Source organism: Marmota monax, unplaced genomic scaffold, assembly GCF_021218885.2.
Source record: "Marmota monax isolate L192 unplaced genomic scaffold, Marmota_monax_Labrador192_F-V1.1 WCK01_AAM20220418_F8-fsc00125, whole genome shotgun sequence".
Lineage (NCBI taxonomy): Eukaryota > Metazoa > Chordata > Mammalia > Rodentia > Sciuridae > Marmota > Marmota monax.
The window spans coordinates 10,548,747-10,560,507 of NW_026695235.1; the positions used below are offsets into that span (position 1 = coordinate 10,548,747).

An 11,761-nucleotide genomic window follows, 5' to 3' on the forward strand; every position below is an offset into this window, starting at 1 on the left:
GTGGCCAAAAGCACAAGTGGAGAGAAGCACAGACCCCGTGGGGGCAAGCGGGGGCTGGGCTGGTATGAGGAGCCCAGCACCGGGGCTCTGACTGTGTGGCCAATGTCCCCCCTGGATGCTCCTGGACAACGGGCAATGCCCTGAGGGTTTGGGGAAGAGGAGAGTTGATCAGCTCTCTGCTTTGGGCAAAAAATATTCACTTCTTTGTTTTGAATACACTAAGTCTGTCTGAAGCAAAACAAATAAGTGGGCTGGGGTGGGGCAGCTGGGGGCTTCCAGAGACTGCACTGACGTGCCAACAGCCATTGTTTCAGCCTCACCTGTGCCTGGCACCATCACAGGTGAGACCACAAGCCCACAGCCTAGCCGTACCTTCTCTACATTTCAGAGACGACGGAGTCTTGGGAAGGAACACACCATGCCCAAGTTCACAGGGCTACACATGGCAGACCTGGCATGGCCTCCCTTGCCCTGGCCCCAGGGGCACGGCCTGCACAATGAGGGACGGGGAGCAGCTGTGGCCGCAGACACCTCCACACACCTGCAGGTGCTTTCCCAGGGGCTGCCGTGGCCTGGCCTCATTGCCTGGCCTCCCTGCCCGGGCTGCCTCCCAGCCACCTTGCCTGTGGTGTGCACCTGTCAATGGGCAGGCCTGGATCCAGAACCCGGGGGAAACCCCAGAAGCAGACCCACAGCTTGGCCACTGCTGCTCAGGGCGTAAAGAATGCAGCCCGCCCAGAGGTGGCCCGGCCCCCAGAGCATCCCACTGCGTGGGACATGGCCTCTACCTCCTGCGCTCGCCCAGCGCCCTACTCACACTCGCACAGGCCTCACTCCTCTGGCTCCCCACTCCTGTGTATAGACACCCGCCCCACAGAGGACCCGCCACAGACAGGGCTATGAGGCAACTCAAGGCCATCACTCACCTTGCCCTGCTCAGCACGAAGGAGTCCTTGACCATGACCACTGGGCCCAGCTCAGGACACTCGGAGTCATGGTACTGGCTACAGTCTTCACACCCTGCAAACAGACACGGAGTGTCGGAGGGCACAGTGCACAGGGAGGGAGACACCCGAAGCCACAAGCCCAGGACGCAGGGACCCTGCAGAGCACGGCTCCCCTTTGTAATCCCCAAACAGAGCCTACACAGACACCACGCCCCTCCCCAGAAGAGCTCCAGCTCTGCATCCCAGTCCCACACCACCTCTGTGGAGGCCAAGACCAGGACCTTCCCAAGGGCAGGGTGCCAGAAAGTCCTGAGGATGGTGGGAGGCCGGGCAAGCACCGGCCTGCCTGTCAACCCAACATGCGTCCCTGTCTCTAAACCCTGGACTCTGTTTTTGAATCGAGGGCTACCCTGCAACACGACCCTGCCAGGAGTCCTGAGGACGATGACCCTGGACACCCCACCCGGGCAGGGCACTGCTGCGCAGTGAGCCACGTCCTCCAAGCAGTTTAAAAGGAAAAGACTTCTGTGTTTTTGTTTTTGATGGAAGTGGTTTTGCCCAGACAGCAAGTGTCCGGCCCTCTGTGTTCCTGGCCCAGATGGGTCTGCGAGTCACTTACAGATGAACATGATCTCTTCGCTGCCATCTTCCGCCATCTTCACACCTGTCAGGACACAAGAGAACCAATTACTGATGTGCTCCCCCACCCAGCGTTTTTGGTTTTGGTTTTTTTTTGGTTTCATGGATTGAACCCAGGGGCACTGGACCACTGAGCCCCATCCCAGCCCTATTTTGTACTTTATTTAGAGACAGGGTCTCACTGAGCTGCTTAGCAGCTTACTGAGTTCCTGAGGCTGGCTTCGAACTCGCAACCCTCCTGTCTCACCTCCCAAGCCACTGGGATTACAGGCCTGTGCCACTGTGCCCAGTCAGAAGAGCGTTTTTAAACACAGAGCCCAGCAAGGCCTCCCCTGACCCATGCAGGGACGTCTGTGTGCTGCAAGAAACAGCGGGTAGCACCGCTCAGGGGAGGTCTCTGGGACACTTCCTCACTAAAATATCACTGTTTTTAATGAACCCAGAGGATGGGAAGGGCCTTGTGACTAGGAGTCCTCGTGACTCAGACTCCACCTCATCACCTTAGGCCTCAGTGTCCACTGGTGACACAGACACCAGCCGCCAGCCTTCACACCGCCCCTCCTCCGTCCTCCATCCCAGGAGCCGTCATGTCTAATGCGGCTGGTTTCCCTGTCTCTCCTTGTGCCTCGTGTCCCATAAGCTCCCTACACATGACATCGCGGAGGCTCTCCTGCTCCACGCGGACCTTGGTCAAACCTGGCCCCTTCTGTTTCCCACCTATCCTTTGGGGGCCACCTTAAAACCACCTCCATGCTGGGCAGCGGGGCACAGGGCCCCCGCCCCCGCATGGCCTTGCACCCCTCCCGCCTTCCCTCTGGGCCTCTGCTGGGCCTCTTATCAGGAGAGTGTGCATGCTGGTTCCCGATGCTGACCCCACTCTCCCTCCGTCCACCGGCCCCAGCAGCCGGGAGACTGAAAAGCAGGCAACACGCAGCCCAGATGCACATTTGGGTTCACTGAGCACACGTGTGGTCATGGACGGAGCAGAGCAGAAAGCTCCATGATGAGAGGGGTCAGCTACAGGGACACGAGGCTGAGGAGGTGGGCTGCCAGGTCTCCTGTAAGCAGCCAGGGACAGCCACGGCGTACCTCCCATCACTGCACAGGGCCCCTGAGCATGTGCACACCGACACTGAGCTGTGAAGCATGAGCACCGCTGGCTGGAACCACGCCTTTAACACGGGCTTTAGGGGACATTAAGATCCAAACCATGACAGACAAGGAGGCAGATGCGTGGGGTGGGCTGGGGGCTGCTCTGACGGCGGCTCCTGTGGCACTGGGCCTAAGGACCTACACACCTGCCACAGGACCCCTCCCCTCCCCTCCGCTCTGCCTGGGTCAGGAGCGTCTGTAACGGGAACACCAGGTCTCGGGGGGAGGCCACCCAGGGCTGCAGTCAGACCCCAGCAGGGCACAGAGCCTGAGGATGTGAGAACCGGAGCAGAGAGAGCAGGGACTCGTTCCCGCGGAGTCCACCGAGGCCGGCTGGCCGCCTCTTTCTGGGGCAGCAGCTGCCTCTGACCTGCACCTCAGACAGCCCTGCCCTCCATGTGCCCCGTAGAGCTGCAGGGAGAGGACACCTGGCTGAGGTGCTGGAGGAGAAGTTTCAACACACAGCAGGAGGGCGGGCGCTTCTCACATGGCGCTCATCGAACAGCTTTGGGGACAACACTCTCAGTAACCTGGTCCCCAAAGGGTGGCCTCTCTGAACAGCTCTTCGCAGCCCAAGACAGAGACCACAGCCTCCCCGGGCAGCGTGCAGGGACAGCACATCTGCCTTCAGGAAAATGGCACCCTCCCCTGCCCAACACGTGCCGATGGAGAAGGGGGACTCCAGTCCCGCATCTGGCCCACAAGCCCCCCACAGTGAGGTCACAGGATGCTCTGGTGCACACAAAAGGGAGGAAAATAGATGGAAAGCATGAGCGTCTGTCGTCTGACCACTAGTCCTGCCTCCCCAGCTGTGCTCAGTGTGGACCCCGAACCAGGAGGCAGCAGGACCAGTGTGGCCTGGAATTTCCTGGAAATGTAAACCCTGACCCCACCCAGAACTTCGGTGGGACTCCGTGGGGCCAGCAAGGGCTCCCACGGCCCCTAGGGGAGACCCCCACAGCCCAGGTCTAAAGTGCGCTGCACCAGGACAGGCCAGGACACCAGGGCCTCCCTTGGTGTGGCAGGAAGAGTGGACCTCAAGCAAATGTCCTGTGTGACTACTCACACCAGAGCTTCCGTGGCAGCCACAGTGGTGACAGGCCTAGAGACACGAAGGGAGGGATCACTAAGGGAAGAAGCAAGCAAACCATCTTCAAAAACATGCGCAGCACAGTTCTGAAAGAGGAGATAGGTCAGCAGGTAAGCAGAGAGGACTTCTGCGGCCATTCTGAGAGGCCTCTTCAGACCCCAGTCCAGAGGGTGCTGCATACCTGCAGGCCAAGGTCAAGATCTGAGAGACTCTGCTCAGGATGACAGCCTCTGAACATAACCGGGCAGAGGGCACTTCCCAGGCACACTGACTATCAAGCTGAGGAGCCACAGTCCACAGCTGGGCTCTGGGGTCCTGCTGTAAGGGGACTGGCGGCCAGAGCCCAGGAACACCTGCTACTGCTGCGTGCTAGAAGTGAAGCACCTGAGCTGGCCATGGCCCCCCTCAGCCTGTCTCCTCCTCTGTACCACGAGAGGCTAACTGGACTCTCTGCATGCCTTGGACCCGCTTAAACTCTAGGCCATCAGTGCCACAAGTGTCCTCCGACTCCTCCTCCCCTACTCCCTCCTCCTCCAGCGCTGCCACACCTGGGTCGACCTAACCACTGTGGCAGTCCAGTGCAGACAGCACACTTGCAACACTGCGAGCCCAGGGAAAATCCAGCTGTCGCCTGCCACCCCCCACAAAGCTGGAACTCGGGATCCTGGCATGGACCATTCTGTAGCTTCCCTCTTCCTGACCCCACTCCCCGGCACACAGCGCCCTCTTCTCGCCAAAGGAAGGGGCTCCCTTCTGGGCCGCCCCGGCCCTGCGCTGCTCTTGGCCGGGGTTCACCTTTTCTTCTCCGGCCTTCTCGTCAGCTTCAGAGGATGGAGCTGTATGAGCCACACCTTCCTTCCTGGCCAGAGCCACACGCCAGGAGGGCAGACCTAACTGCCGGGGGCGTGGCAGGCCTGGTACAGGTTCCCAGGCCGCAGGTCGGGCGCTGCTCTGCCCACAGACGTCTCCATGCACCACTTACTTGGCCTCTGCTTCCCCACCTGGCCCTGCCACCATGGTGGCCCAGGAGAGCAGAGTGGGCACTCTAGAGTCCTGTTGCACATGTCCTAGACTACAGCGGGCACCAGACAGTGGGCCTCTGCCGCAGTCAGGGACTGAGCACTGCATCTGCTCACGGTGTGGACTCCTCGCTGGGCCTGCAGACACCCAGCGCACAGCCCAAGGTGCCTTCCTTTTGTATCTGTCCTCCCACATCAAACTGCGGGGCGGAGCCTGCTCAGCTCTGCACACAGATGCGGTCACCACTATGGAGGTCCATCTGAAACCTGGCATTGCAGGTGGACTGACCCTAAGTGATGACCTAACTGACCTTGTCCCCCTTCAAGATGAGGACACCAAGGGAACAGCAGCTACCATATGGTCAAGAGGAAGAGTGAGTCCTGCAGGCAGGTCGCCCCCGAGGGGAACTGGGGGCTCCTGGGGCAATAACGATGTCAGGACCTCACAGCATTGGGAGATGTTGACGAGCCAGACCCCAGTTTGACGAGACTGCTTCTCAGGCATCCATCCCCCCATGGTTCTTGGTGACTTGATACTCAACTGAATGGGGCTGGGGATGCTTGGTCCCCTGTCGTCCCAGTATGTCAATCCCTGTCCCGCCCCCAGACCCACAGGCAGATCTCCAGCCTACTCTCTGGCTGTCCTGTGGCCTCTGCTGCTGCCCCTTAGCCAGCGTTTGTTCACGGGACGCACGAGCTTGCATGCTCACCTGGCATCCCCCCAGGTCTGGTAAGTCAGAGTGTGGGACGCGTGACTCTGAAAACCTCTGGGCATCAACACGTGTGCCACACGTCTCCAGCCCGCCTCTGAAGTCTGCTGCTTGTTTCGGGCTGGCTTGGTTCTGGTGCACAGTTCTGCTTGCTGTTTTGTGTGCATGTGCGATGACGCTCTGCTGCACAGGGAAGCCGCAGTACTGGGTGTGCTTAGCTGTCTCCTGCGGGCCCTGTGTCCTGTGCCGGCTGGCGGGCCTGGGTGGGTCTGGACGTTGTGCCTGTGTGCAGAGGCCCTGCAGATGCTGTGGAGCAGGGGCAGCAGGGCCGCCTTCCCACATCCTCCGCAGCTTCCTAGCTGTTGGCCTGTTCCTGCCCACTGTCTCCTTTCCTGGGTCCACTCCCTGGATCTGGCGACATTCTCCCTGGAGCTTCCCTGGCTGACAGGGACCTGGAGGTCCATCTTCTGGATGTCCCCACAGCCACCAGTCTGATCTCTTTGCAGCTGGCAGAGGCCCCAGGTGCCACTCCACCACAGCACCCTGGAAGGTCGGCCTCAGCGTCACGCTGGGCAGCCCTGGGGCAGCCCTCTCCGCCTGGCACTGTGTCCCGAGCCCTGAGGTTTCTGTCACTATTTCTTCCCTGTTCTCTCTCTGAACCTCTTGGCTTCCCCCAAAAGGACATCTGCGTTCTCATTTTCACTTCTGGTTCTTTAAGAGGAATTTCTGGGCCAAGAGGAGAAAGGCGCGCGCCCTACCATCTCCACATGGTCAGAGGCAGAGTGGACCCTCACCTGGGTCAGCACCCAACCCGCCAGGTCTGCATTGAGCAGCCTGGTCAGCAGGGCTGCGGCGGGCTTGTTGCCCAACAGTGCTGGAGTAGCAGGTTTTGCTCACTCTACAGCCACCAGCAGCATAACTAATGAGTCCATTAAACCCACAAAATTACAAATTCACACATTTACACTTACAAAGAGCAAAGACCTGAGTTACCATACCTGTGCACACCCTTCTCAAAGGCAGGGCCCTGGTGCAGGTGTCCTTCCTCCCCAGAGTGGTGGGAGCGAGAACCCAAATGGTCCCGCTGGGCAAGTCAGTGGCTGACAGCGCTGTTGCACCTGAGCCGTGTCATTCGTCCGAGGTGGAGGTTTCCGATGCTTGGGCAAGGTGACCTGTGACCTGAAGCCCAGACTGCTGCACCACCAACAGGCCAAGCGGAGCCAGGACAGACAGCGCACACGAGGCAGAGAGGGGCAGGGCCTCCGAGAATCCACCTCCACTCGAGTCTGTGGCAACGGGAAGCTGAGGGCCACTGGAGCTCATCCACCCCACAGACCTGGGACACCCAGGATACAGCGCCTGACAGACTGCAAAAGCAGATTCTCTCTCACATACTCTCACCATGCAAGAGGGAGAGAAAGGCGTGCACCCTACCATCTTCACATGGACGGAGGAGGCCTCATGGAGGCCTCAGTGGACGCCAGCACCGTGATCTCGAGCTTCCAGCCTCCAGAGTGCTAAGGTTTAATTTCTTTTCTTTATAATTTACTTAGTCGGTCGTATTCTGGGATAGCAGCAGAAAACAGGCTAAGGCAGAAACTGCCCTCCATCTGTCAAACTCCTACTCAGTTCTGAAAGCCCAACCCAAATGCCCCTCCTGCCCAAAGTCCTCTTGGCTACGACTGCCACACGACACACCACACCTCTCCCTACAGCACCCAAGACACTCAGAGCCCAGCACTAGCACACACTGTGTGCCTGCAGGTCCCTTCCCCACGCAAATCTCCGTTTCTCTGTCCCTTCTACTGCTGAAGTCCTCCTAGAGGACTGGCCCACTTCACCCCTCCTTTGGCATGTGAGTGGGCTGCCTCTGGCTCCACCAGACCCCTGCCCGTGTCTGTCCCTCCTCCAGTGACTCCCGGCAGGGAGGCCCCGGCCCCCCTGGATATCCTTCTTGAGCTACAGTCTCCTGGTCACTTTCCCTCTGGCTGGACGCTCCTTCCTTGGCCCCTTTACTGGCCGCCCCTCCATCCAGCATCCCGATCCTCCACAGTGGATGGCCCAGGCCGGCTCCTTGGTCCTCCCTCCCTCTAGTTCTGACCAAAGCCAGTGCTCCACAGCCCTTGCTCCTTCCCAGGCCCTCTCTCTGTGGCAGCCTGATGCCTGCTACGATGTGTGGGAATCTCTTCACCTCTCTCCACCAGGGTCTTGCTCTTTCCTGCATTCAGCTGACAGCTTGCCCTGTTCACACCAAGTTTCAAGAGCTACAAGGGACATAACTTGACTTTCTAAAATAAAACCGTTGTCACTCTTGTAAATCTACTGATATCTGCACCTACGCTGAGATGGCCTGCTATCTACAGCACATGTGAACAAACCCTTCTGTGGCCACAGGAAGCTGACCACATTTCTGCTCCATCCATTCCTGCTTCTACCACTGCAGAACTCAAGCCCAGTGCCACACACTGCGCTTGAGTCTCCTCTACTGATGCCTCACTGCAACTTTCTGCAACACACAGTGTGTCAGGACACTGGCCTTGATTCTGCAGGACCGCAGGCTGGCTGGCTGCTTCCGGCCATCGCTGTGTTGCCCGCAACACCAAACAAACATCACGACCTCACAGCAAGCTGTGCTCAAGCAGGTGGACGGGCGTTCTTCCCACCAGTCCTGGGTGGACAAATGTTCCCCTCTGCAGCTCTCCTCCCCAGCACACGAGCACCTGTGGCCTGGGAACAGGTGAGACGGAGTGGAAGGTCTGCACACGGGCCTTGGGCTGCCCCCAACAGTCCCAAGCACATAGCTGCAATCAGCCTGCAGGACCCTGCAAGCCACTGAGGGTCTGTCCCCGCCACATAGCTGGACCAAGGGCCCATGCCCCAGCCCTCACCATGAGTCTCCTGCTCTGCAACAAGAGGGGTCCTTCCTCAGTAGGAGTCCCTGGAGGACAGGCCCATGGCACCCAGCCCTGTGCATCATCCCTGCCCACCTGGCAGCCCTTGCCACTGTCTTACCCAGGATTCCTATTGCTTCTTGTCTACACTGCCTCCCCTACCTGCCTGAACTGGGGTCCCCCAGGCTTTCTCTTACTCAGTGCCGGGCACATGAAAGTGTCCTTCTGTAGAGATTTACCGAGTGAACAGTTGGCCAAATCACCTAATCTGTGCACCTGAACACCACGGTGAGCCAGCCAGAGTGAGCTATGCTTTGCAAACGAGAAACTGAGCCTGAGAAGCACTTAAGTCACTGCTCACAATCACAGAAGCTGTTCCAAGTCTCCCTCAAGTCTGTAAAGTATGATTTTTCTTTTGAGGCCTTGTGCACCAATAACAATGAAAAAAATATCAGAGCTACATCCTCAGTGGGCAGAGTTCCTTTTCAAATATAATTATTCTAAGATAAGCTATTAGCCTTGCAACTATGGTTGCTTTCTAAAGTTTGTCTTCTGGAGAAATAACTGTTGCATCTGTCTTCAAAACTAAACATATTTACATGTTCTTTCTTGGTAACTTTGCTGCAAAAGTAGTAATCACAGATATAAGAAATGAGAAAATTTTGTATTTTTCCCTTTTCAAATCCAGACTAACAGTCCTATTTCTTAAGGATTCACTGTAAGGCTGTGATTTCAAGGAAACCCAGGGAAGTGGAGAGGAGCTATAAAAATGAGGTGGAAAAGGCCAGGCTTGGTGTGTATGTGGGTGTCACTCAGGCCAGTGCTCACCCCAGCACTACCTGGGGAGAACTGTCCTGTGCCCTCAGGAGGTCTGTGCAGCCAGGTGCTCCCACACTCTTCACCCTCAAAATGCCTCAGGCCCCAGTAGGGTCCCCACACTCGGCTTTAGGTGTGGCTTCTGCAAATGCTGGCACTGGTGGACCACTAGTGGAGGCACTGGTCTTCCTGCTTCTGGATGGCACACTGGTTCCTGCCATTTTAAACCACCTTTGGCAGGGGAGAGGGGTGGCAATTTCTGAGCATGTGTGAAAATAGCTCTCATGGGCTACACCCAGGCTTGGTGCATGGCACTGGCCTCCAGGGAGTAGTGATCAGGTCTGTGTGCTCAAAAACACAGGAGGCCGCGCGTGGCCCTCGCCCCACCTGTCCACTTCTTCCCTGGGCACCTGTCGCCGCTTTCACGCCCTTCCCTCTGGCACCAAAGGGTTCACCCAAGTAAGGTCAAGGGGCCCTGGGGAGGCCACCGCCAGCCCTCCGCTTTTCTACTCCTACTAGGGGCTGGGGCCCGGGGCCTCTCCGTGTTGCCGGGCTCTGCCGAAGGACGCGGGAAGCGACGTCAGGGAGGCCACGCGAGGCGGAGGGCGCGGAAACCCCGCGCTGGGCAGGCGGGGGCCGTTTTGCGTGGCCGGGGCCTGGCGCCCACACTGGGCTGCGCGGGGGCAGCGGGCCCGCCAGGGCGGCGCGGAGAGCGGTGGGCGGCGCGGAGGGCGGTGGGCGCCGGGCCGGCCCCGCAGCGGGAGCGGGCGGCCGGGGGCGCGGGGCGCGTGCGTGGGCGCGGGCGGGCGGCGCGGAGGGTGCGAGCCGGGCCGTGGGCGGCGGGCGGCGGGCGCGGCGCAGGCCCGGTACTGGGCGGCGGGCGCGAACGGCCCGGAGCGCCCGCGGCGGCGGGACCCGGCGGGCGGCGGCGGGCGGGCGCGCAGGGCGATCCCGGAGCGGCTCCGGAAATCCAGCCGGGTTTTGACTCCGATCGCCCACGGCGCCCGCGGCCGGCGAATGTAACAAAGAACAGTCGGCATGGCGGCTGGACCGGGGCGGGCGGGCGCGGCGGGGCGGGCGGGCGCCGGGCGGCGGCGGGCGGGCGGCGCGGGCCGGGCCGGGGGCGCGCGCCGGGGCGGGCGGCGGGCCGGGCCCGGGGCTTTACCTGCCTTTGGAATGTGCAGAGCAGGATCGGATCCGGACTCCGGGTTGCGATCCGCTCCGGAAACTGCGCAGCACCGGAAGCCGGGGGGCGGCGGCGCGGCATCGTGGGAGTTGTAGTGCGCGGCCCGGCGCGGGCGGGGCGGGGCGGGGCGGAGCGGGCGGCGTGGACGGGGTGTCGGGGAGCGGGCGAGGTGCGTGGAGGGCCGGGGGAGCGGAGGGGTGTCGGGGAGCGGGCGGAGTGGACGGCGTGTCGGGGAGCGGGCGGCGGTGAGTGGACGGGGTGTCGGGGAGCGGGCGGCGGTGAGTGGACGGGGTGTCGGGGAGCTTGGCGAGGTGCGTGGAGGGCCGGGAGCAGACGGGGTGTCGGGGAGCGGGCGGCGGTGAGTGGACGGGGTGTCTGGGAGTGGGCCAGGTGCGTGGAAGGCTGGGAGCAGACGGGGTGTCGGGGAGCGGGTGGCAGTGAGTGGACGGAGTGTTTGGGAACGGGCCAGGTGCGTGGAGGGCCGGGGAGCAGACGAGGTGTCCGGGAGCGGGTGGCGGTGAGTGGACGGAGTGTTTGGGAACGGGCCAGGTGCGTGGAGGGCCGGGGAGCTTTCGAGGTGTCCGGGAGCGGGTGGCGGTGAGTGGACAGGGTGTCTGGGAGCGGGCGAGGTGCGTGCAGGGCCGGGGAGCCGACGGGGTGTCGGGGAGCCGGCTGCGTGGACATGGGGTGTGAGGGAGTGGGCACGGGTGCGTGGATGCCCGGGGAGTGGGCGGCGGTGAGTGGACGGGGTGTCGGGGACCGGGCGAGGGTACATGGAGGGGCCGGAGCGGACCGGGTGGACGGGGTGTCGGGGTGGACGGGGTGTCGGGGAGCGGGCGGCGTGGACGGGGTGTTGAGGAGCGGGCGGCAGTGCATGGATGGGGTGTTGGGGAACGGGGGGGGGGGGCATGGACTAGGAGTCGGGGAGCGTGTGGCAGGCGGCGTCGATGGGGACCCGGTGGAGCGGGCAGCGTGCTTAGGGGTTGGGGGAGCGTGGGGGGGCGGTGTGGATGGAGGGCTGGGGGAACGTGTGACGCACAGCGTGGACCCAGGAGCTGGGGGAGCAGGCTGCATGGACGGGGCACCTGGAGGAGTGGGTGGCTGGCCGTGTTCTGGACAGACTGGAAGGGCAGGACGGGAGCGGGAGGCTTGGACGCCGCCAGCTTGGGGCGGAGGGCGCTCTGCCGCCACGCAAGGTCCAGCCCCACTGGTCCCTTTTCTCCCTACAGCTGCTAGTTACTGTGGTTTCCGAGGGTGGAAGGTGGTGGTGACACGGAGGGGGTCGAGTTTTCTCCAGATCAGGTCTGGGGT

The 11,761-nt window shown here is 61.3% G+C and overlaps 2 protein-coding genes across 9 annotated transcripts in view; both read right to left on the minus strand.

The window, feature by feature from the left end:
• Positions 1-10,494, minus strand: part of Prdm15 (PR/SET domain 15) — a 45,691-nt gene extending 35,197 nt beyond the window's left edge. The window contains exons 1-4 of one of the 8 annotated variants that reach the window (XM_058577240.1): positions 6,556-9,895; positions 5,558-5,839; positions 1,567-1,611; positions 927-1,020 (exon numbers count right to left, since the gene is read on the minus strand). In XM_058577240.1, coding sequence (XP_058433223.1) covers positions 927-1,020; positions 1,567-1,611; positions 5,558-5,564 — 146 coding nt within the window. In that variant the 5' untranslated portion in view covers positions 5,565-5,839; positions 6,556-9,895. Of the gene's footprint in view, positions 1-926; positions 1,021-1,566; positions 1,612-5,557; positions 6,488-6,555; positions 9,896-10,429 lie in introns of those variants that run through there. The other 7 variants (XM_046438921.1, XM_046438922.1, XM_046438920.2 and 4 more) reach the window with 7 other exon arrangements.
• On the minus strand, positions 9,780-11,360 carry LOC124089258 (basic proline-rich protein-like). Its single transcript, XM_046439253.1, has one exon. The coding sequence runs from the start codon at positions 11,358-11,360 to the stop codon at positions 9,780-9,782; it is 1,581 nt and encodes a 526-aa protein (XP_046295209.1).
• Positions 11,361-11,761: the final 401 nt, after the last annotated feature.